This window comes from Trichomonas vaginalis, chromosome V (assembly GCF_026262505.1).
Source record: "Trichomonas vaginalis G3 chromosome V, whole genome shotgun sequence".
Classification (NCBI taxonomy): Eukaryota; Parabasalia; order Trichomonadida; family Trichomonadidae; genus Trichomonas; species Trichomonas vaginalis.
In genome coordinates, this window is record NC_067207.1 from 19,691,508 (window position 1) to 19,715,133 (window position 23,626).

Below are 23,626 nucleotides of genomic sequence, written 5' to 3' on the forward strand. Positions count from 1 at the left end.
GTTGTTGCTGTGCCGAGGTGTTGGCAGAGAGCTGGCGTTGTGGGGGAGTGTTGGCAGAGAGTTGTTGCTGTGCCGAAGTGTTGGCAGAGAGCTGGCGTTGAAGATGAGTGTTGGCAGAGAGTTGGCGTTGAAGAGGAGTGTTGGCAGAGAGTTGTTGCTGTGCCGAGGTGTTGGCAGAGAGCTGGCGTTGTGTCTGGGTGTTGGCAGAGAGCTGGCGTTGAAGATGAGTGTTGGCAGAGAGCTGGCGTTGTGTCTGGGTGTTGGCAGACAGTTGTTGCTGTGCCGAGGTGTTGGCAGAGAGCTGGCGTTGAAGATGAGTGTTGGCAGAGAGTTGGCGTTGAAGAGGAGTGTTGGCAGAGAGTTGTTGCTGTGGAAGAGAGTTGGCAGAGAATTGTTGCTGTGGAAGAGAGTTGGCAGAGAGCTGGCGTTGTGTCTGGGTGTTGGCAGAGAGCTGGCGTTGTGTCTGGGTGTTGGCAGAGAATTGTTGATGTGGAAGAGAGTTGGCAGAGAGCTGGCGTTGTGTCTGGGTGTTGGCAGAGAGTTGTTGCTGTGGAAGAGAGTTGGCAGAGAGCTGGCGTTGTGTCTGGGTGTTGGCAGAGAGCTGGCGTTGTGTCTGGGTGTTGGCAGAGAATTGTTGATGTGGAGAGAGTTGGCAGAGAGCTGGCGTTGTGTCTGGGTGTTGGCAGAGAGTTGTTGCTGTGGAGAGAGTTGGCAGAGAGCTGGCGTTGTGTCTGGGTGTTGGCAGAGAGCTGGCGTTGTGTCTGGGTGTTGGCAGAGAGCTGGAGTTGTGTCTGGGTGTTGGCAGAGAGCTGGAGTTGTGTCTGAGTGTTGGCAGAGAGCTGGCGTTGTGTCTGGGTGTTGGCAGAGAGTTGTTGCTGTGCCGAGGTCTTGGCAGAGAGTTGGCGTTGAAGAGGAGTGTTGGCAGAGAGTTGTTGCTGTGGAAGAGAGTTGGCAGAGAGTTGTTGCTGTGGAAGAGAGCTGGCAGAGAGCTGGCGTTGTGGGGGAGTGTTGGCAGAGAGTTGTTGCTGTGCCAAGGTGTTGGCAGAGAGCTGGCGTTGAAGATGAGTGTTGGCAGAGAGCTGGCGTTGTGTCTGAGTGTTGGCAGAGAATTGTTGCTGTGGAAGAGAGTTGGCAGAGAGCTGGCGTTGTGTCTGGGTGTTGGCAGAGAGCTGGCGTTGTGTCTGGGTGTTGGCAGAGAGTTGTTGCTGTGGAAGAGAGTTGGCAGAGAGCTGGCGTTGTGTCTGGGTGTTGGCAGAGAGCTGGCGTTGTGTCTGGGTGTTGGCAGAGAATTGTTGATGTGGAAGAGAGTTGGCAGAGAGCTGGCGTTGTGTCTGGGTGTTGGCAGAGAGCTGGAGTTGTGTCTGGGTGTTGGCAGAGAATTGTTGATGTGGAAGAGAGTTGGCAGAGAGCTGGCGTTGTGTCTGGGTGTTGGCAGAGAGCTGGCGTTGTGTCTGGGTGTTGGCAGAGAATTGTTGATGTGGAAGAGAGTTGGCAGAGAGCTGGCGTTGTGTCTGGGTGTTGGCAGAGAGCTGTTGCTGTGGAAGAGAGTTGGCAGAGAGCTGGCGTTGTGTCTGGGTGTTGGCAGAGAGCTGGAGTTGTGTCTGGGTGTTGGCAGAGAATTGTTGATGTGGAAGAGAGTTGTCAGAGAGCTGGCGTTGTGTCTGGGTGTTGGCAGAGAGTTGTTGCTGTGCCGAGGTGTTGGCAGAGAGCTGGCGTTGAAAATGAGTGTTGGCAGAGAGTTGGCGTTGAAGAGGAGTGTTGGCAGAGAGTTGTTGCTGTGCCGAGGTGTTGGCAGAGAGCTGGCGTTGTGTCTGGGTGTTGGCAGAGAGTTGTTTCTGTGGAAGAGAGTTGGCAGAGAGCTCGAGTTGTGTCTGAGTGTTGGCAGAGAGTTGTTGCTGTGGAAGAGAGTTGGCAGAGAGCTGGCGTTGTGTCTGGGTGTTGGCAGAGAGTTGTTGCTGTGGAAGAGAGTTGGCAGAGAGCTGGAGTTGTGTCTGAGTGTTGGCAGAGAGTTGTTGCTGTGGAAGAGAGTTGGCAGAGAGCTGGCGTTGTGTCTGGGTGTTGGCAGAGAGCTGGAGTTGTGTCTGAGTGTTGGCAGAGAGTTGTTGCTGTGCCGAGGTGTTGGCAGAGAGCTGGCGTTGAAGATGAGTGTTGGCAGAGAGCTGGCGTTGTGTCTGGGTGTTGGCAGAGAGTTGTTGCTGTGGAAGAGAGTTGGCAGAGAGCTGGCGTTGTGGGGGAGTGTTGGCAGAGAACTGGCGTTGAAGATGAGTGTTGGCAGAGAACTGGCGTTGTGTCTGGGTGTTTGCAGAGAGCTGGCGTTGTGTCTGGGTGTTGGCACAGAATTGTTGCTGTGCCGAGGTGTTAGCAGAGAGCTGGCGTTGAAGATGAGTGTTGGCAGAGAGCTGGCGTTGAAGATGAGTGTTGGCAGAGAGTTGTTGCTGTGGAAGAGAGTTGGCAGAGAGTTGTTGCTGTGGAAGAGAGTTGGCAGAGAGCTGGCGTTGTGGGGGAGTGTTGGCAGAGAGTTGTTGCTGTGCCAAGGTGTTGGCAGAGAGTTGTTGCTGTGCCGAAATGTTGGCAGATAGCTGGCGCTGAAGAGGGGTGTTGGCAGAGAACTGGCGTTGTGTCTGGGTGTTGGCAGAGAGTTGTTGCTGTGGAAGAGAGTTGGCAGAGAGCTGGCGTTGTGTCTGGGTGTTGGCAGAGAGTTGTTGCTGTGGAAGAGAGTTGGCAGAGAACTGGCGTTGTGTCTGGGTGTTGGCAGAGAGTTGTTGCTGTGGAAGAGAGTTGGCAGAGAGTTGTTGCTGTGGAAGAGAGTTGGCAGAGAGCTGGCGTTGTGGGGGAGTGTTGGCAGAGAACTGGCGTTGAAGATGAGTGTTGGCAGAGAACTGGCGTTGTGTCTGGGTGTTTGCAGAGAGCTGGCGTTGTGTCTGGGTGTTGGCACAGAATTGTTGCTGTGCCGAGGTGTTAGCAGAGAGCTGGCGTTGAAGATGAGTGTTGGCAGAGAGCTGGCGTTGAAGATGAGTGTTGGCAGAGAGTTGTTGCTGTGGAAGAGAGTTGGCAGAGAGTTGTTGCTGTGGAAGAGAGTTGGCAGAGAGCTGGCGTTGTGGGGGAGTGTTGGCAGAGAGTTGTTGCTGTGCCGAAGTGTTGGCAGAGAGCTGGCGCTGAAGAGGGGTGTTGGCAGAGAACTGGCGTTGAAGATGAGTGTTGGCAGAGAACTGGCGTTGTGTCTGGGTGTTGGCAGAGAGTTGTTGCTGTGGAAGAGAGTTGGCAGAGAGCTGGCGTTGTGTCTGGGTGTTGGCAGAGAGTTGTTGCTGTGGAAGAGAGTTGGCAGAGAGCTGGCGTTGTGTCTGGGTGTTGGCAGAGAGTTGTTGCTGTGCCGAGGTGTTGGCAGAGAGTTGTTGCTGTGCCGAGGTGTTGGCAGAGAGCTGGCGTTGTGTCTGGGTGTTGGCAGAGAGTTGTTGCTGTGCCAAGGTGTTGGCAGAGAGTTGTTGCTGTGCTGAGGTGTTGGCAGAGAGTTGTTGCTGTGCCGAGGTGTTGGCAGAGAGCTGGCGTTGAAGATGAGTGTTGGCAGAGAGCTGGCGTTGAAGATGAGTGTTGGCAGAGAGTTGTTGCTGTGGAAGAGAGTTGGCAGAGAGTTGTTGCTGTGGAAGAGAGTTGGCAGAGAGCTGGCGTTGTGGGGGAGTGTTGGCAGAGAGTTGTTGCTGTGCCAAGGTGTTGGCAGAGAGTTGTTGCTGTGCCGAAGTGTTGGCAGATAGCTGGCGCTGAAGAGGGGTGTTGGCAGAGAACTGGCGTTGAAGATGAGTGTTGGCAGAGAACTGGCGTTGTGTCTGGGTGTTGGCAGAGAGCTGGCGTTGTGTCTGGGTGTTGGCAGAGAGTTGTTGCTGTGGAAGAGAGTTGGCAGAGAGCTGGCGTTGTGGGGGAGTGCTGGCAGAGAGTTGTGGCTGTGGGGGAGTGTTGGTACTGCTGGCTAATGAAAGCTGGCGTTGAAGAGGAGCGTTGGCAGAGAGCTGGCGTTGTGCGGGGTGTTGGCAGAAAGTGGGCTTTGTAGAGGAGCGTTGGCTGTTGAGAGCTGTTGCTGTGGAACAGAGTTGGTAGTGCTGGCTGATGAAAGCTGGTGTTGTAGAGGAGTGCTGGCTGATGAGGGTTCTTCCTGTATACGAGAGTCGTTTGAACTTTGTAATATCAAATAATCGGTAAGGAGAGTGTCATCTCTGTGTTTCAAAATGGATGAACACTCGTAGAGTCGATTATTATATTTAATGTAGAAAGTAATAAACTCTTGAAGTTTGTATGTATGATGTAAGTACTCTTCAATAGTAATTAGTCTATTACATAAAAGAGCTTTGTAAAATGTTATCTTGTTAATTGATGAACAATGGCTAACGGTGTGCGCCTTTGAAGATTTAGACAAGAAATAGTGCAAAGAATTAGAATTAACATAAAAATCGAAAATTTAATAAAGGAGAGATAAAATTATTGTAGTATTCAATTGAAAAATTTTATAAAATAAGGAATATTGGTAAACAAATAAGTTTCATCTAAAAAAAGGAAAATAAAAATATAAAAATTGAAATAAAAACAGAAATATAAAATATTTTTAAAATGCAAAAAAGTTTCATACTAATCGTTTTTGTATAATATTTATCATTGAAAGATTATTGAAAGATATTTTGAAAGAAATCGAAAAAGTTAAGAAATATTGAGAAGAAGGACAATTGAATGAATTTTTGGCCGATTGTGCTATGCAAAGTTGATGATAATTGCAGGAAATTTTGAGATTTTCGAGGTTTTGGAGGGTGTGAGTACTATTATATGTAATAGTATCTCACACCCTCCAATTCATCCTATGGCGTCGAGAAAATTTTGGTGAAATGTCGTCGCATTTCACCAAAATTTCTCGGCGCCATATAGAGAACTAGAGTCTGCGAGGTACTGATTCTATCTATGTACCTCGCAGACCCTAGTTCTCAGCCAAAATGGCTAAAAATTGCTCGCAATTGTTTGCCATGTAAACTGTCACTTTTTGAGGAGATTTGACATTCTGTCAAATCTCCTTTTTTCGTATATAAGACTAAGAGTAGCAAAGAATCTGACGAAGAAAAGAGCGAAAGTGAAAGTGACTCAGTAGAAGAGTTTAGACCAAGAAAGAGGAAAAATGCACAGATTTCATCTTTTGCCGCTCCTTCAGATGATAATTGATTTTATTTTTTAAAATAAATTAAATATCATGTTTTTTATATTTGTCATTTACATCTTGAGTCTTTTATCAGAGATCTTTTTTTGTATTTTCAAACAGTGAAAAAGATATAGTATGCTATATTCACGTTTAATCGTATAAAATGAAGAACTGTTTGATAACCCATTAATTATCGAAAACATCGAAAAATTGAGATTAAGATAGGGCTGTACAAAATCGAGAAAAACATTGCCGTGCGGTAATATAGGGTCAAAAAAATCGCGCCTCGGCGGCTCCGCCGCCTCGGCACTATTAAGTGCGCATTATATTTAATATGTCCTTCTTTTTTTTCTTTTTTCTTCTTCTTTTCCTTTCCTTCTTCCTCTCCTTCCTCTTCTTTCCTTCTCCTTCTCTTTTTACAACAACGTCGAAGATCTTCGAATTTGATTGTTGGAAAAGCATCTATTTCAGATAAAGGATGCCTTTCACAGTCAACATACGAGGGTCCTGGCTGAAACGTTCTTAAAAAGCCTGAGATGGTAATTCTCTGATCACTCATAGCTGGGCAGGTAGTCATTGCTGACAATACCTGTCTTTATGCATGCACGCTTTCATGTATATGGGTTTACACTATCAATTCGCAAAGTTGTTCCGAATTCTTCCAAAATGGAAGGACCCGAAACAACTTTGCTTGTTAACGATACAGACGCATTACTTTGCATTGATACTGTGCTGAGTTGTGTAGAAAGTTTGATTAGAGTTGTTTTGTTCTGGTATCTCTCATCTTCTGATGAGAGAAATCAAAGCAACACAACTCTAATGAGTTTTTTTCACTCATTTGTATGTAGGTTTTTAGTTCGATTGGAGCTGCTTCATAATGAGATCTCCATCAATTGATGAGGGAGATCATAACAAAGCAGCTCTAATGTATATGCTCGTATTAACCGGGTTGTAATGCGTTGTAACGTCAGCTTGTAGTTCGTTTGGGGCCACTTCACATTGAGATGAGAAGAAATGATTAAAGGACTCTGAAAGGCTTTGGCCGTTGATGTTGTAATCGCATTACTTGGAACTAGCTGGATGCTAAGTTGTGTAGAATGTTCGATTAGAGCTGTTTTGATATGATTTTTCTCATCATAAGATTGGAGGAATCATAGCAAAACAACTCTAATGGGTTTACCATCATCTACTTGTATGTAGATGTTTGGGAAATTGTCTTGTTAATCGATTTTCGAGATGACTTTCAAATGCTATAATCAAATGACAAACAAGTCTAAGATTTCTCGACAATACATCAAATCATGATGTTTGTAAGTGCGATGAGATTAGAGTTTTTGAAGGAATGACAAGAGAAGTAGGGAAGCTCGGCATTCACCGAGCAAATTAAAAATTAACGTATGGATTAAATTTTAAGAGGAATTCAATTTTAATTACGGGTTGTTCAAATATTGATTAATATAAATTTATTAATAAGAATAAACAATTTTTGTTTTTGAATTTATTCAATTTATAGCTTTACATATAGTTTCAAAATTGTACAACTATGATTATTTCAACAAAAAATATCTTACTTTTTCACTTCACTTTCACCCTCACTTTTTCCGTAATTCAAATTTCAACATTATGTATTTTAATTCCTTATAGTATTTTTAACATAATTAATCAAATAATAATTGGAAGTTCTGAACTCACTTTTTCCGTAATTCAAAATCAAAAATATGAATAATATATCTATTTATTATATACTAATGCTATTTTCAACTAGAAGTGAGGTACGGTAATCTTACGGATTCCCGTAACTCAATTTTACGGAAAAAGTGCAGTAAACTACTCAATTTACGGAAAAAGTGTCGTAAACTATTGATGTGGCGGTAAAATCACGGTAATTCACGGAAAGCTATATGCGAAAATTTGAAATTATACAAAATCGAGCGAAACACTTTTAAATAGGTTGTTCTCGTATTTCAAATACTATTCCCAGATTTATTGTCGTCAGAATATTTCCAAATTTTTGCCGATTTACAAAAAATGATTTACAAAGCATATTTTTTAATCTAAAAAATTCCTAAAAAAAGGAACCGGTGTGCGGAAACCTCGGTAAATTACCGCGGTTCCCGTTGGGACTGCCATAGATTAAGAAAGAAATCTACACAAATGACAAATAGAAAATCAATTGATGAATTCCTGATTCAAACTCTTTCCGATATCAAAAATTTGGAGAATGAAAAACGCAGAAATAAGATAATTAAAGATCCTGATTATTTTGTTACTTCAACTGACGAAGGGACCGTTGACAAAAGTAAACATAGAAACAAAAACGATTATTCTCGTGAGTATATTATTTGTGAATAATTTTAGTAAGTTAAAGCAGTGTGTTGCAATTAGTGTAAGTGAATGTTGAATACAATTTTTTGAAAGCATTGATGATTTTAAGGATGGGCACTCATAGGCTCCTGACAGCATAAAAATGTTATTATCTCACAATATAAAAGGAATCATAGGAATCTACAACTATATCTATATTGTTGGAAGAATTCTTAATGTATCATGCATATAAGTTATATCAATAACTCCATTATGTTATATGATTGTAATCATATTTTCGTTTCATGTTCAAAAACATTAAAATCATACTAACTATATGAGTATTATATTTAGGAAGCTGATATATAGATATGATAACATGCTAGGTTTTGTGATTAAGAATATATACTTATCTTTTAGAAAATAATACTTTTATAAAAAATTATATCTTATATAATCTAAAAATTTTGGACAATTAAAAAACATTAATTAAAAATAGAAGGTGAAAGTGTTTATTCAAAGAAGGTGCAAGATTATGATGTTTTGAGGGTGAAATAAATTTAATAATTATTTATGTGATTTAACAGTAATACGATCATCGGTAGCTTGAAGACCTCTCTTTATAGCTCTTAATGCCGCAAACTTTTTTTGAACTTGCTTTGAATTTTTGAATGCTTTGATTAAATCTTTTGTTGTATCATACATTCTGAAATATCTGTTCATCATTTCTGGCATTGTTGGTAAATTTAACCTGTATCTTATTGCTACAATCGTTTCAAACATACTTTCATTGAAATGCAATATTGTGACTGCCATCCTAATTGGCCAAGAAGCATGCCAATTAATATTTTTATTAGCAAGCATTGCTTTGATATGGTTTATCGATTCAACTACTTGAGTTGAATGAATCTTTTTTACCATATCAAAGATTTTTACGGTATCTTCGAGGAATTTTTTAAGTGTTTTTATAGCAGTTTTATTTTTTGCATATTTCCATGGTTTAATCATCTTGCATTTTTCAGGATCTGGACAAAATTTATGATTTCCGGCATAATGTTTAGCGGAATTCAACCATAAAAACTTCTTTGTTTTAATTGACATATGTGTGTCATTGAGAAGTTGCCTAAGCCAACGCAATAAATTCTTTGAAATGCTAGATAAGATTCTGAATTCTGGCAGTTTGAGCTTTTTCTGTATATTGTTAAGAAAATGTCCAGGATCTCTGTATTCTCTGATACCTTTGAACGTATTTTTGATTGTAGAAACAATTTTGACATCGCCATCATGCACAAAAAAATTTACACGTTTTTCATTATTCCAACGCTTCAGCATTCTTTTTAAGCCTTCAAATTCCATTTCATTTGATTTTCCGTTGAAATTACCTTTGAAATTTTTAAAAGATTTAGATATCACTTCCCAATCTACAATTTTTTTGAGTTTCTCTTCTACAAATTGTACATAGCAAAACATTGCATTTCTTCTCTGACTCCAAGAACCGTCAAACAAAAGTCCCGAACATTTTCTCATTCGAGATTTCCAATAATTAACAGATTCTCTGGCAACTTCTATGATAACACGACCAACCTTTTCTTGGACTCGATGAAATGTAGCTTCTGACGGAACTTTGATGTTATTCAGCATGAATTGAAATTCTGATTGGCAAAATGTAGCGCCGCTCAATAATACAGATAGCACAAATTCAACAGTGTTGACGACATATGGCTCTACCCTATTTTTCGCGCTTTGAACTAAGTTCTTTATACGCTTTGCAACTGCTTTTGTTCGCCGCGGCATGAAAAATGAAGAATAACTTGACGGTTTCTTGAACAAATGGTCGCACATTCAAATATTGTGATGTACGATCAGGATAAAAGAATGTTGTTGCCGTGAATTTAGAAAATAGCAAAATTTCAATTTACGCAATCGAGATATAACTTGATCGTTTGAGCGATAACCATGGCACCCATAGTATTAATGAAAGTACTCATACTTACAATTATTTTCTCCCATAGGAATATTGTTCAATATACTTCACCTATAGAGGAAATCTCGAAATAAAATCGAATTTTTTCAAAAATTACAAAAATCAATTTTTTACAAAGATGTTCGAAAAATAACATTATATACGCATCAAATCAAAGCATTATATGGAGCATTATAATTCTATATATGATTGTCCATCTTGCTGTTGTGCTATTTTTTTTAAACAATAATTTCATTGTTGAAATTAAATTTGCAATTTCAGTAAAAATTGCGACCCATCATTTTGAATATAATTGAATTAATACATTTATTGTAAGAATATTATATACCAAATATTAGACTTCCACATGAATCCTGGTATGATATTATAAGTATTGCAAAATTAGAAAAAAATATGCTCATGATATACTAAAATTCATGTTTCAAGGTTAACTTATAAATAAAATAAGTTCGAGAAATGCATCACTAAATATTTGAGCTTGTGCACTATAATGCTATATAACAGTCTTCACTGTTTTTAATATATTGACTTTGCTAGACTTGATTTTTTTCAGCACCCTAATGAGTGCCCATCCTTAACTATGTTTATTTATTCATAGAAGAATGAAAAATATAAAGGGAAACGAATTGGTTAGATTAAAATATGAAGGACATATCTTTATTGAGCACTTCATAAATTTATATATGCCCAATGTACCAATTGTAATATTATCAAGTGCAATTTCATTAAAATCTGGTAAATTTTGTGAATTTCCATCATTTAAATCAATAAATTTTATCGATTTATGCTGAAGCAATACATAGATGTTGGTGTATATGTATTTAATTGCTGAACTATTAATATTTGATGATTCAAAATTAGTTGCTGGATCTGAAAAAAATAATGAACCTGTATCATTCTTAAATCTATATATAACAATAGAGTTAAGCACTGGAGTACGCATGGCAAGGCCACCACCTATTTTGGTGATAGATTGTGGGAAAACCAGTTGCTCTAAATAGACTAAGTCAACAAATGAATTAGGTGATATCGTTTTTATTCCAAATGGAACGCTATAAATTTTATCAAGTTTGCCGCTTGGATAAAATATCAAATTTGTTTGAGATTTATCGAAAAGAACACCTTCAATACCTGAATAATGTATGCATTCTGGATCTACTATAAATTCCTCTAAGCTTGGAGAAAAATCAAAGCTAAATTGAGAACTTAAATTTATTAAATTTTTGGGAATTCGAAATTTTCTAACAAGAGTATTGGCAAATATGTTATTTCCAATACTTGTAACACTATCTGGGATTTCAAGGTACTCAAGATTTAAGTATCCGTTGAAAGCATTATCTGCCGTACTTGTAACATCTCCAATAACAATAATTGATACTGCATCTTTATGTAATGTTTGTTTTGTGAGAGTACCTGATGCTTCAATAATCCATTCTTTGGTTTTATCATTCCAACTCAAACTCGAAAAACTAAAATTTAAAAAATCTGATCCGAAAAAATCTGACAAAATACATCGAGTAAATATTTTTAGTACAATAGATAAGTAAGAATATCTTTTGAAAAGATTCTTTTCTGGTATTTTTCAAATTCAAAGATGTGAAAAATATTGAATATGATATGTATAATTCTCTTTTGTTATCAGCGTATATCTATTCGTGTGTTTATTTATAATAAAAAGAAAATAATTAATGGAGTTGAATTTAATAGACTAAAATATGAATGGCAAATAGCTGATGAGCACTTGATAAATTTATATATGCCTAATGTATCAATTATAATGTTATCAAGTAAGTTTTGTGAATTTCCAATACTTAAATCAATAATCTTTACTGACTTATGCTGGAACATCACGTAAGTATCAGTTCTAATATAATAGCAAAGAGCCATAGAGTAGACACTTAAACAAAAAGTAATTATCTTGATATCTTTTCTCTTAATGTTTTTGAAATTTCATATCAGTAATTCAAACATAATTACGAGCTATTACAATATATATTGTACATTCCACTTAGATAAACTCTTGTCACTTTATCTGAATGAAAAATGTAAGATTGGCAGATTTCGGACCGATTCTTTAAAATGGAATATATGTTTAGTCATTTTAAAATAAAAATCATTAATGGTATTAGATGAGAAAGATTAAAATATGTACACCGATTCATTGTTGCGCATTTCCTAAATTTATATACACCTAATGAATCAATAGTAATGTTATCAAACTCAAAATCATTAAAGTCGGATAAGATTTGTGAATTTCCGCTTCCTACATCCATAAATCTTACGGATTTACGTTGAAACATTACATACATATCTGTATTAACATATTTAATTGCTGAACTATTAATAGTTGATAAATCAAAATTAGTTTTTGATTCTGAAAAAGTTAATGTGCTTGTTCCGTTCTTATATCTATAAATAACGATATATTTCATGATTGATGTTCTTACTACAAAGCGGCCGCCTATTGTAGTAATAGATTGAGGAATTATCAATTGCTCTAAATGAACTAAATCTGCAAATGCGCCGGTTGAGATTATTTTAGTTCCAAATGGAATACTATAAGTTCTTTCAAGCTTGCCACTCGGATAAAATATCAAATTTGTTTTTTCTTTGTTAAAAAGAACTCCGTCAATACTTGTGTAATGAAGACACCCAGGATCAGTTATGAACTCTTCTAAGCTAGGAGAATAGTCTAAGCTATTTGAAGTGCTTAATTTAACTAAATTATTCGGTATCCGAAATTTTTTAATGCGAGTATAGGAAAAGATATTATTTCCGAATTCGGTAACACTGTCTGGAAATTCAAGATATTGAAGATTTGAATATCCATTGAAAGCATTGTCGTCAATACTTGTAACTGCGCCAATTACAACAATTGAAACAGCATCTTCATGTAATGTTTGCTTTGGAAGTGCACCTGAGGATTGAATAATCCATTCCTTTGTATTATTATTCCAACTCAGCTCCGAAGAGCGAAAATTTCGGAAATTTCATAATGTTCTCAAAAAATTTGGTCGATGTATTTTGTCAAAAAAAATTGAATGACACAATTGATGTATAAAGTGTGAAGAAGAATGACATAAAAAGCTCATCTAACTATACCATTGATATTAAATGTTTGGCCATTATAACAAATATCAGAAGCTCGAATTGATATCTTGAAATTTGATCTATTTTTTATTTTGCTAGATCAATAGGGGCTTTTGTATCATGACATTCAAACAGCATATTGATGATGCTAGTTCAGTACAATTTCAGTAAAATAATATTCATATAGTTCGTTTATTCAAAATTCAAAACATAACATTTAAATAAATATCAAAATTACTATTTTAAGTTGAAGGAACATATTATTTGTCAAAATGAGACTTTGGATTAATTTGTCCCTAAATATTCTTTGTTGCTTATCTGTGAATGCTTGAATCAGATTTGTCTGATCATTTACATATTTTAATGCTCGTATTTGAGTCATAATTAATTAATAAAAAATAAAATATTAATCAAATTAAAATTGAGCATAATGTATAAGAAACAGCAATGCCTTTTGTGTAAATATTACTGTTGTTATTGGTATCTAGAGATGATTTGCCGAAAATTAAATAAATAAAATTATTTTCTCAAATTTCCCAGAGTTGAACTGATTGATTAACGTTTCCTGCTATAACCATGTTTTCTGCGCATGTCAAAGCAGCTATCTTTGCATTTCCAGCCGGAGATCTGAAATTTTGTTTTCCATTTTTGTCGAAAATTGTGAAACTGTTATCATCAGATGTTACGCAAATCATTTTTCCACATGGAGATACGGCCATTGTCCTTCCAAGATCCCTTCCAAGGTCGATGTCAAAAACGGTTTCGGTTCCAATTTTTCTGACATCGAAACACTTCAAAAATCCTTCTCCTCCAATTGTATAAACTTCGTATCCGAATATTGGTAAGCAGAGCATGAGTATCTTCTGGTCATGAGCCTTTTCCTTGTAAGTGACTTTACCTTGCCTCGTATCGAACAGAGCCAAAGTTCCATCATTGCAACCGCAAAAAACAATTTCATCCAAAGATGAAGCGATGGAGTTAGTAAGGAAAGGTGTTGGTACTGTATTCAAATATTGTCTTGTCATGTCCAATACTTTCAATGTCCTGTCACTGGATGACGCAACAACGAATCTGCCAGAAAAATCTAAATCTAAGAAATCTGTCTTAGAAGGTATTTGAAATGGCTGCGATAAAGTGGATGTATAAAAGTCATATTTCCATATCAGACCACTGTCGCATGAAATTAGACAATAAGGATCATTTGGATGCATTTTTATCGTATTTGGAGTGGCCGCTGTCTTGTAAACGCTAGGAGTAGTGACATCTCTGAAGTTTACAAGTGTCAAATTACCTTCATTTGAGCCAGAAACCAAAGTTTGGGAATCAAATCCAATTGAAAGACAAGTAAGTTGGAAATTTGACTGTTTCTTGCACATTTGGAATGTATGCAATAGATGTGGATTCATTTCAGTATCGTTTTGATTTATTAAATTAGTATATTCTGTTTGAAGTTGAGATAATTGTTCATTTGCATATTGAACTTCTTTATACTTTATTGGAACTTGTGTTGTAATACGGTCTATGTCAGCAAGATGACTAAAGCAGTCATCATTTTGAAGATTTTTATTTTGTATTTCAATATGTTCAAGGAATTTTTTGTTGGATTCTATCTGTTCTTTGATGCTATCATTTTCCTTCTTTCTGTCAGCGATCTCTTTATTTTCTGCGTTCAAAGTTGTTCTCATTTGATTTAAACAAAAGGTTCTATGATCAATTGTAACATTAACATCGCTAATCATGTGTTGTAGACCAATATATTGATTCATTAATTCGATTTTTTCGGTATCATTTTTATTAATTTTTGATAAATTTGAAAAATTCTCTTTGTAGTCAAATAGTTGCTGCTGAAGTTGATAGATATCAGTTTTCTTTTTCTGGTTCTGCTCTTTTAATGCCGTCAATTTGTTCTTTAGCTGTTGCAGATCATCCATCAAAACTTCAACTAAGAACTAATAATCGATTTACTTAAAAATTCATTTGCTTCAAATACATGAAGTGTTCTTTTCGATCGCCGTAACAGGAGTTGAAATAACAAAGAAAAAATAAATAATCTTGTTTTAAAATACATAAAAACTAGGTAACAATTTAAACAAACAGAACAAAAAAAAACAAATACAAACAATGGGAGCTCTTAATTAAGAAGTGCCTTTTTCATAATCCAATCAAAACCTTCATTAACACCTTTTCCTGTTTTCGGATCACATGGCATGAGTTGATATGTTATACCACTTTGCTTTAATTCCAATTTCTCTGTCAATTCTTCTTTAAATTTCTCTAATGTATCTGGCTGAGATCTGTTAACGTAAATGAGAACTGGTAATTTTTGTACGATTGGATTAGATAACGTCTGTTTTGCATGATCAATAAAAGAATTAAAATCCTTCTCATTTGATGAATCGACAACAAAAACGATTCCGCTTGCCGAGTTATAATATTTAGACCAATATGAGCAATCTCTGCCCGAAACATCCCATATTTCTACTCTTTGATCTTGAAAAATGGCTGTCGAAATTTCGACACCTAATGTAGGATGGGTTAATCGGAAAACTTGATGCTCAATGTATGCAATAATCGTGGATTTACCAGAATCGCATAGTCCTAGGAATGCAAGAGCTGGAAGCTGCGCAGTACTATTAAAGCACCCCATTAGAAATAAAGGAACTTTCCCCCCCCTAACAATTGCTTCTCACTTTTTTTACGAATTAGAAATTATATTCTCTGTATTATATCTTTAAACATTTGTGAGCATAAATTAAATTGTAAAATGAATGGAAGTGGTTTTGATTGTTATAGACCGAAAATAGATTTTTTCGGTTTTCTCTTCAAATAATTGAAAGAATGATACTATTATAGGTTTATTATATTATATAGCATATAATCATGCTATAGCCGAAAATTATAAGTTTTGAGAAGATTGAATATAACACAAATAAATTTGAATGTAAGTTAAATTGCTTGTTGTTTTTAATAGCTATTTAATGAGAAATCCAATATTGCAAAATTCAAATTGAATGATTGAAAGAACAGAAAAAGTCATTCTTTTCAATTTCGAATATGTTTCATTGTATTTATAATTATATGGCAAATAAGATATTTAAACTTGATTTTTGAAGGAAAATTCACAAAATTGAATAAATTCAAATAATTTTTATTCAAAAATAAACTAGTTATTTGAGTTTAATACTAATTATCTATTCAAACTACAAAGTTTGTAATTTAAAATATTTTGTGAGATCAGATCTGGAAAAAAACAAAAAAGTTCAATAATGTCCTTTACCCAATTCTGACTACTAAAAATTCAATAAAAATCAATCAATTAAAAAAGTCTTATATATTCGTTGTGAATATGAAAAATTGAATATAAAGTGATATTATCGAAATTTTTGAGAATTTATGCCGTTCAAAAAAGATAAGGCCTACAAAAAGTATTGAATAAAATCAACCTAATTTTGATTAAAATAGCACTTTTTCGAAAAATTCAGAATTCAGAATGGTCTCATTGGCTTGAAACTAAGTTTATTGGTTCCGATATTGCATGGTTTGCTTTATTCCTTGTGGGAAAGTCGTATAGCGTTTACAACATCAAAAGAAATTTAATGAATCACTTAGTTTTTTAAAGAACATCTATTGTCTTGTATAATAGTGATGTAATCACCTATTTTTATCAGCTTTATTTGATTTTTATTGATTTCTGAGGAATCCGAAAATTGATATTATCGAGTGTCAACTGAATTATAACTGAGAAATAAAATATGAAAATTGGATCAATTCTGAGTGGATGACATGTCAAATTTTTTTAGATCCAATGAGAGCTGCAAACGCCAAGGCCACAAGGACAGAGAAAATTGTTTTCCTTGGAGCCCAATCTACAGGAAAAACTGCCATCGTTACAAGATTTCAGTATGACACCTTCACACCAAACTCAAACTCAACAATTGGTGCCGCATTTGTTTCTAAAGATCTTAACGTAGACGGAACGGTCATTAAGTTAGACATTTGGGATACAGCCGGTTCAGAGAAGTACAAATCCCTTACACCAATGTACTACCGTGATGCCCGCGCCGCCATTATTGTTCTTGACGTTACAAGACCAGAAACAATTCAAGCAGCTGGTGAATGGATTTCCGAATTACGTGAGCATGGAAAATCTGACTGCATGTTAATATGTGCTGCTAACAAATGCGATTTAACAGGCGAAAGAAAGGTGACTTCCCAAGAGGTTCAAGATTTTGTATTTGCAAATCAGATTTCAGCATACAAAGAAACATCTGCTTTGAATGGTGAAGGAATTAAGGAACTTTTCAACGAAATTGGAAAGTTATTATTAACTCTCCCAGCAGTTGAATCTCAAGAAGATGCTGAAATTGCCGGCCTTGTTGGTGACCTTGATACTAGTGCTAAGCCACCACAAAAAACCGGCTGCTGCTAATTTATATCCTTTTTAAAACCTTTCATTTCAAATATCATGAACAACAATTGGATTTTTAGTTGTATAAAGGTATTGCAATATCGACAATATTTTTAAAATGCTTGCAATCAAGTTTTTTTAATTGCGCCATAATGGCAACATTATAAATTTCATTGATAGGAAAGACTATGGTAAATTACTTCATACTGCTCAGTTTTATCGAATTTTATCAAATATTGGTATAAAAATAATATTGCCATTCATAAAAACACTAAATATGAGCATATCAATCATACCATAATTTTATATTGGAAGAGTTATAACCATTTCTATAGTTAATAATTAATATATTTGATTGTGATAAAATTTCAAATTCAAAATCATGCTTAAGACATGTTATTTAACTGAAAATTTGCTTCATTCGTTTCTCTTTGATTTATATTCCAGCTAAATAATAATCTGTGAAGATCATTTGTTATTTTTGCATGAGCATTTCGGAAGAGATTTCTTTCTCGAAAATGAGAAATTTCCGAGACATCGGAGGATTCTTAGCATCAAATGGTAAGAAAGTCAAGAAAAATATCTTCTTTAGAGGTCCTGCTCTTGATAATTTAAGGACCAAAGAAGATTTCGAAAAATTTAAGAGTTTCAATATCAAAACTATATACGACTTACGATCTGATAGCGAAAGAAAAGTTAGACCAGATCCAATATTTCCTGGTGTAAAGCAAATTGGAATATCAGCTTTGCAAAATTGTCCAAGCAGTAAAATAGATGTCACAATACACTACATTAGGACTCTTAATCGCGAGCAGATTGCAGAACTCAATAAAATGACAGCAGAAAGATACAAATACATTCCTTTCAAAAATAAAGCATACCAAATGATTTTTGATGACATAATTGATAAGAATGTACCAATCTTATTCCATTGCTTTGCAGGAAAGGATAGAACAGGTTTAATTTCTGCTTTCATTTTATCAATGCTTGGTGTTCAATATGAAGAGATAGTTAAAGACTACCTAATTACGAATACCTACATGAAATATGCCGTTGACAGAGTTAAGCGTCAATTAGAAAAAGTCCTTCCTCCTGGCAGCGATGATGTCATAGCCAAATTCGCTGGTGCACAGAGAAGTCATCTTGATACCGCTTATGAAACGATTTACAGTCGTTATAAGGATTTCGATTCTTTCCTTGAAGATAACTATGGAATCACACCACAAATCAAGGACAAATTGATGGAAACATACCTTGAATAGTTTCATTTCTTCCTTTAATCCAAAATTATTCACTTTTGATATTAATCAAGAGCAATGATTTTGGGGTATTTAAACATATTACAAACTTAGAGTTAAGCATTCATACAACTAAAAGTTATATTGTTTAACATATAAAAATATTTTTTATTAATAACAGCTAAAATATTCGGAAATCTTCAGCATTAAACTCTTTTAAACTTTGTTTTGAGAATTTTCTAACATCCCCAAGAATGAATTGATTAATCGAACAAATATCAAAAGATATAATTTCGGTAAGAAGAGCATTTATATTAGAAAAATATTTTGAAAAGGCTGATGAATCTGAGAATGAAGAATTGCCTTGAAAAATCAACGAATTCAATCTAAACTATGTAAGCTTCATTCAAAAAGACATTAGATTAAAAATTGTGCCTGAGATGTATTTAAAAAAGAAAATGAAGAAGGAATTTTGAAATTATTAAAAATTATTTATTCAAATAGGGCAAAGCAAGCAAACAGGGTAAGGAAATAGGGCTTGGGTCCCTATAAATGAGGTATAACATAAAGTTATAGATAAAATTGTTACGAACTAAAGTAAATAATTCTGTGTGTTAGTTTTTAAAAAAATTGTTCCGATGATTCTCAGATTTCCGACTATCGTCATATTTCAGACCGCCCGTCGGGGTAATCCTCATCGAAAAAGGAGATACATACTATTTAGAAAACTCTAAGTTTTATGGCCATGCAAAACTGCTTTTTTTCAAATATTTACAACGGACGAAAAATGAGTTTCTCATTAGATTCTACAAAACGCTTAGCCTACATAAGAAAATTATAATCTCTTAATCTCGTCTCAATTATCCCATCTTTTATTGGTTTGTTAAAATATTGTCTGACACAATATTTCATTAGACTTATTTAACTTATTCTATTCGTTTACTCAAAACGTTTATAATGATATTCTAGCTATTTGAGCATCCATAGGATAATTTATTTAACGTGTCATATAACATCGATTATGAAGTTAAATATAACCGACACATAGAGTCTATTATTTCATTAAATGCATTTATTACCTTTCGCATGGTTATTTAAGATTAAATTCATAAATCCAAATTAAAATTCAATCATCAATCAATATTCAATGTAATATCATCTGGCTTACAATTAATATGAACATTAACACATAAATCATCTAGTATTTGAGAGCCCAAAACTCATTGAAGGATCGAATATTGATAAAACTGTGATGTGTGTTTCGGGTAGGAACTGATCTTACATCCTGTTCTCGGAGCACAGTTACATGTTAAATGTTCATCTCTATTGTCTCCCGATGATAAAATTGATTACCTTTGATTTTTTTTTTCAATTGATTCCGAAAATTTCACCGCTTTTGAATAAAAAAAATTTTACAACAATATAAAAAATGTTTGAAGACCATGTTCGCTATGAGCTATTCAAAGTTACAAAGTCAGAAAACAAGAACTACGTTGTGTACGAACTTGTGATGAAGAAAGATGAACCAGAGAAAATGGAAACAGTACATGCATTCTGGATCAGAGCTGCAGAAGATGGTGCTAAGAGAGATTTAAAGTGGATAGAAAAGTAAATTGGATACGGTGTTAGAATTGATGAAGCCAAAGACGATTCCGTCAAATTCCATGTTGTGGCCATTTCAAGAATCAATCTTACAGCTATTAAGAAAGATGATAAATACATTTGCACATGTCTTATTAATGGTGTTGATGCTGTTATTGAAACAATTTACATTGATGTTGTTACTTCCATGTTTGTTCCACATGTCAACTCTATTACAGTTTCAGGAAAGGCTCTTGATGATGGCCGTGAAGTATCCGAGGTCATTACAAAAGCGTAAAAAAATCGGAAAAATATTAATACTCCAAACACTTATAGATTGTGTATAATATTAGTTTCATTATAATAAAGTGCTTGTTTATGCATTACTATATAATCAAATGCAAATTATATTCTAATATCAAAAATTATCTCAGCATAAAACAATAAAAGAAAACAGCTTACGAATTAAATAATCGAATAAATTGCATACGTATTATAAGTGCTAATAATACCAATCGATTATATATAGACGCGAACAATAATTGAAATAGATACGACATGTCGAATTCCAATAACTTATAATCAATTTCTTATAAAGTAATATGCATTGAATGTTAGAATTAATAGAATAAATGTGAAATTTTATCTGAAATTTAGAAAAAAATCCAAATTGCAAACGAAAAACATGATGGAAATTTTGACCAATTGAAAATAATGATATTTATTTAAAGAAATATTTTTGGAATTGATTGAAGATAAAAATATTTATGAAATTAACATTCGAAAAATGAAAAAAACAGCAGTAGTGAAATAAAGAGCAATAAATTGTACGATTATTTGTGTTGCTGACATTAGTGTTTTCAATTTTGACTAAATTTTATTTAATCATAGTTGGTGGTGTAAATCTTATAACATTAAATTTGAACGACTTTGAACATTTTAGTAGTATATGTGGAAGGGTTGTGTGACTTTTTTTGTAAACGTAAGAATTCATACAATATTGAACGATTTTGTATCATTTTTTTTAACATATGAAGTAAAAAATGTATGATTCTTACGGTTTTTATTCTTACGTTTTTGAATAAATCAAGATTTAAAAAATTGACTTCTTACGTAAAATTAAAACTAAGTTAAATTTATTTTTTTTATTTTTTTAATTCGTAAGAAAATGAGTGGATCAAGATTCGTAACCGTCAATCAATTAATGGATGCTCTTTCACCAATTCTTGAAAATGTTAAACAAGTAGATGTTTATTTCGATGATTATGTAGAAAGTTTATATTATAAAGGTAAGTTTAATATTAAACCTATTGCTTTTGCATTTGATAATAAATTAATTGAAAATGCAAAAAATTGGGAATTAATTCCGAATATTGAATTTATAACAAATATTAATGATAAATGGTTTAAACGAATTCCAACCACAAAAGTTCTTTGTAAATTAATGATCAAAACTGAGGAAAAAGAATTTAACGGGTTTAAATATCATCCAAATAAAGTTTCAGAACTAGAAAATGAAAAACTTCAGAAAAAATTAAACGATAGACTTTCAAATGATCGTATTGAAAAAATAAATAAACTAGCAGAAGTTGCATTTAATAGAAAAAACCAGAATTTTCGAAAAAGTGACACCAACTATTAAAGTTATTTTATTACTAGATTTATTTACAAATTATAAGATAATATCATTAACCGAATATATTTTTAATATAAATAAAAAACTTTTTTTATACAAAAAATTCCAATCAATCGATAAATATTATAAAACATTTATTCCAAAAAGATTAAGTAATAGGTGGGATCCTGCATATAATATAATTTTATGTCATAAAGCTTACAAATTTTAGATGGACCACAGTGAGAATGTGAGTGGTTAATTTAAAGGTGGTCTGATAAAGATATCGAAGCTTACTCAACACAGCATGAAGCAGTTTCTAATACACAATCTTACTAGTGGTGTTTCGGTCGCCAGCGCTCTCATAGGGTGCTGATTTCAAAAACCACTACTTCAAATTATTCAACAATACTCAATGCAGCATGAAGCAGCTACTACTGCTGTATCTTACTGGTAGTGTTTTGGTCGTTGGCTCTTGCACAGTCTCTCAGATTTTCAAAAATTTTTTCAACACTATCTTGTTTCGCTCTCAGAAAGCTATCCTACAAAGACATCGAAGCTTACTCAACACAGCATGAAGCAGTTTCTAATACACAATCTTACTAGTGGTGTTTCGGTCGCCAGCGCTCTCATAGGGGTGCTGATTTCAAAAACCACTACTTCAAATTATTCAACAATACTCAATGCAGCATGAAGCAGCTACTACTGCTGTATCTTACTGGTAGTGTTTTGGTCGTTGGCTCTTGCACAGTCTCTCAGATTTTCAAAATTTTTTTCAACACTATTTTGTTTCGCTCTCAGAAAGCTATCCTACAAAGACATCGAAGCTTACTCAACACAGCATGAAGCAGTTTCTAATACACAATCTTACTAGTGGTGTTTCGGTCGCCAGCGCTCTCATAGGGGTGCTGATTTCAAAAACCACTACTTCAAATTATTCAACAATACTCAATGCAGCATGAAGCAGCTACTACTGCTGTATCTTACTGGTAGCGTTTTGGTCGTTGGCTCTTGCACAGTCTCTCAGATTTTCAAAATTTTTTTCAACACTATCTTGTTTCGCTCTCAGAAAGCTATCCTACAAAGACATCGAAGCTTACTCAACACAGCATGAAGCAGTTTCTAATACACAATCTTACTAGTGGTGTTTCGGTCGCCAGCGCTCTCATAGGGGTGCTGATTTCAAAAACCACTACTTCAAATTATTCAACAATACTCAATGCAGCATGAAGCAGCTACTACTGCTGTATCTTACTGGTAGCGTTTTGGTCGTTGGCTCTTGCACAGTCTCTCAGATTTTCAAAATTTTTTTTTCAACACTATCTTGTTTCGCTCTCAGAAAGCTATCCTACAAAGACATCGAAGCTTACTCAACACAGCATGAAGCAGTTTCTAATACACAATCTTACTAGTGGTGTTTCGGTCGCCAGCGCTCTCATAGGGGTGCTGATTTCAAAAACCACTACTTCAAATTATTCAACAATACTCAATGCAGCATGAAGCAGCTACTACTGCTGTATCTTACTGGTAGCGTTTTGGTCGTTGGCTCTTGCACAGTCTCTCAGATTTTCAAAATTTTTTTTTCAACACTATCTTGTTTCGCTCTCAGAAAGCTATCCTACAAAGACATCGAAGCTTACTCAACACAGCATGAAGCAGTTTCTAATACACAATCTTACTAGTGGTGTTTCGGTCGCCAGCGCTCTCATAGGGGTGCTGATTTCAAAAACCACTACTTCAAATTATTCAACAATACTCAATGCAGCATGAAGCAGTTTCCAATTCAACAATACTCAACACAGCATGAAGCAGTTTCTAATAAATATATACATATATAAATATATACATATATAAATATATACATATATACATATATACATATATACATATATACATATATAAATATATACATATATAAATATATACATATATAAATATATACATATAAATATATACATATATATATATACATATAACATATATACATATATAATATATACATATAAAATATATACATATATAAATATATACATATATAAATATATACATATATAAATATATACATATATAAATATATACATATATAAATATATACATATATAAATATATAAATAACAAAATACAATCAAAAAATAGTGTTTGGAAATTTAAGGTTAAGTGTCACTTTTTCGTAAATTCTACCACACTCCATTTAATAATGAAATATTTGATGAATATAACCTTGAACTCAGTGATG

The 23,626-nt window shown here is 34.6% G+C and overlaps 6 protein-coding genes and 1 pseudogene across 7 annotated transcripts, besides 4 other annotated features; 4 read left to right on the forward strand and 3 right to left on the reverse strand.

Moving 5' to 3' along the window:
* Positions 1–1,721: 1,721 nt before the first annotated feature.
* TVAGG3_0366780 lies at positions 1,722–3,494 on the forward strand (annotated as a pseudogene). Its single transcript has one exon. A coding segment is annotated over exon 1 (1,773 nt).
* A 1,898-nt stretch (positions 3,495–5,392) lies between these two features.
* Positions 5,393–7,301: a mobile genetic element.
* Positions 5,918–6,176: a mobile genetic element.
* Positions 6,507–6,580: a mobile genetic element.
* A 302-nt stretch (positions 7,302–7,603) lies between the features above and the next one.
* Positions 7,604–10,032: a mobile genetic element.
* Positions 8,042–8,482, reverse strand: TVAGG3_0366830 (uncharacterized protein; the record flags this gene model as incomplete). Its single annotated transcript, XM_001302835.1, has 1 exon — positions 8,042–8,482. One exon carries the CDS (start codon positions 8,480–8,482, stop codon positions 8,042–8,044), a length of 441 nt encoding a protein of 146 aa, XP_001302836.1.
* A 2,684-nt stretch (positions 10,033–12,716) lies between the features above and the next one.
* Positions 12,717–14,482, reverse strand: TVAGG3_0366840 (U4 snRNA binding; the record flags this gene model as incomplete). The annotated part of the gene is made up of 1 exon (XM_001302833.1): positions 13,076–14,479. The coding sequence occupies one exon, from the start codon at positions 14,477–14,479 to the stop codon at positions 13,076–13,078; it is 1,404 nt and encodes a 467-aa protein (XP_001302834.1).
* A 197-nt stretch (positions 14,483–14,679) lies between these two features.
* On the reverse strand, positions 14,680–15,195 carry TVAGG3_0366850 (GTP binding; the record flags this gene model as incomplete). The annotated part of the gene is made up of 1 exon (XM_001302832.1): positions 14,680–15,195. The coding sequence occupies one exon, from the start codon at positions 15,193–15,195 to the stop codon at positions 14,680–14,682; it is 516 nt and encodes a 171-aa protein (XP_001302833.1).
* Positions 15,196–16,349: 1,154 nt separating this feature from the next.
* On the forward strand, positions 16,350–17,128 carry TVAGG3_0366860 (GTPase protein; the record flags this gene model as incomplete). The annotated part of the gene is made up of 1 exon (XM_001302831.2): positions 16,354–16,977. One exon carries the CDS (start codon positions 16,354–16,356, stop codon positions 16,975–16,977), a length of 624 nt encoding a protein of 207 aa, XP_001302832.1.
* A 313-nt stretch (positions 17,129–17,441) lies between these two features.
* TVAGG3_0366870 (tyrosine phosphatase family) lies at positions 17,442–18,218 on the forward strand (the record flags this gene model as incomplete). The annotated part of the gene is made up of 1 exon (XM_001302830.1): positions 17,442–18,218. The coding sequence occupies one exon, from the start codon at positions 17,442–17,444 to the stop codon at positions 18,216–18,218; it is 777 nt and encodes a 258-aa protein (XP_001302831.1).
* Positions 18,219–19,623: 1,405 nt separating this feature from the next.
* On the forward strand, positions 19,624–20,312 carry TVAGG3_0366880 (protein of unknown function (DUF4833) family; the record flags this gene model as incomplete). Its single annotated transcript, XM_001302829.1, has 1 exon — positions 19,624–19,806. The coding sequence occupies one exon, from the start codon at positions 19,624–19,626 to the stop codon at positions 19,804–19,806; it is 183 nt and encodes a 60-aa protein (XP_001302830.1).
* Between the last annotated feature and the right edge of the window lie 3,314 nt (positions 20,313–23,626).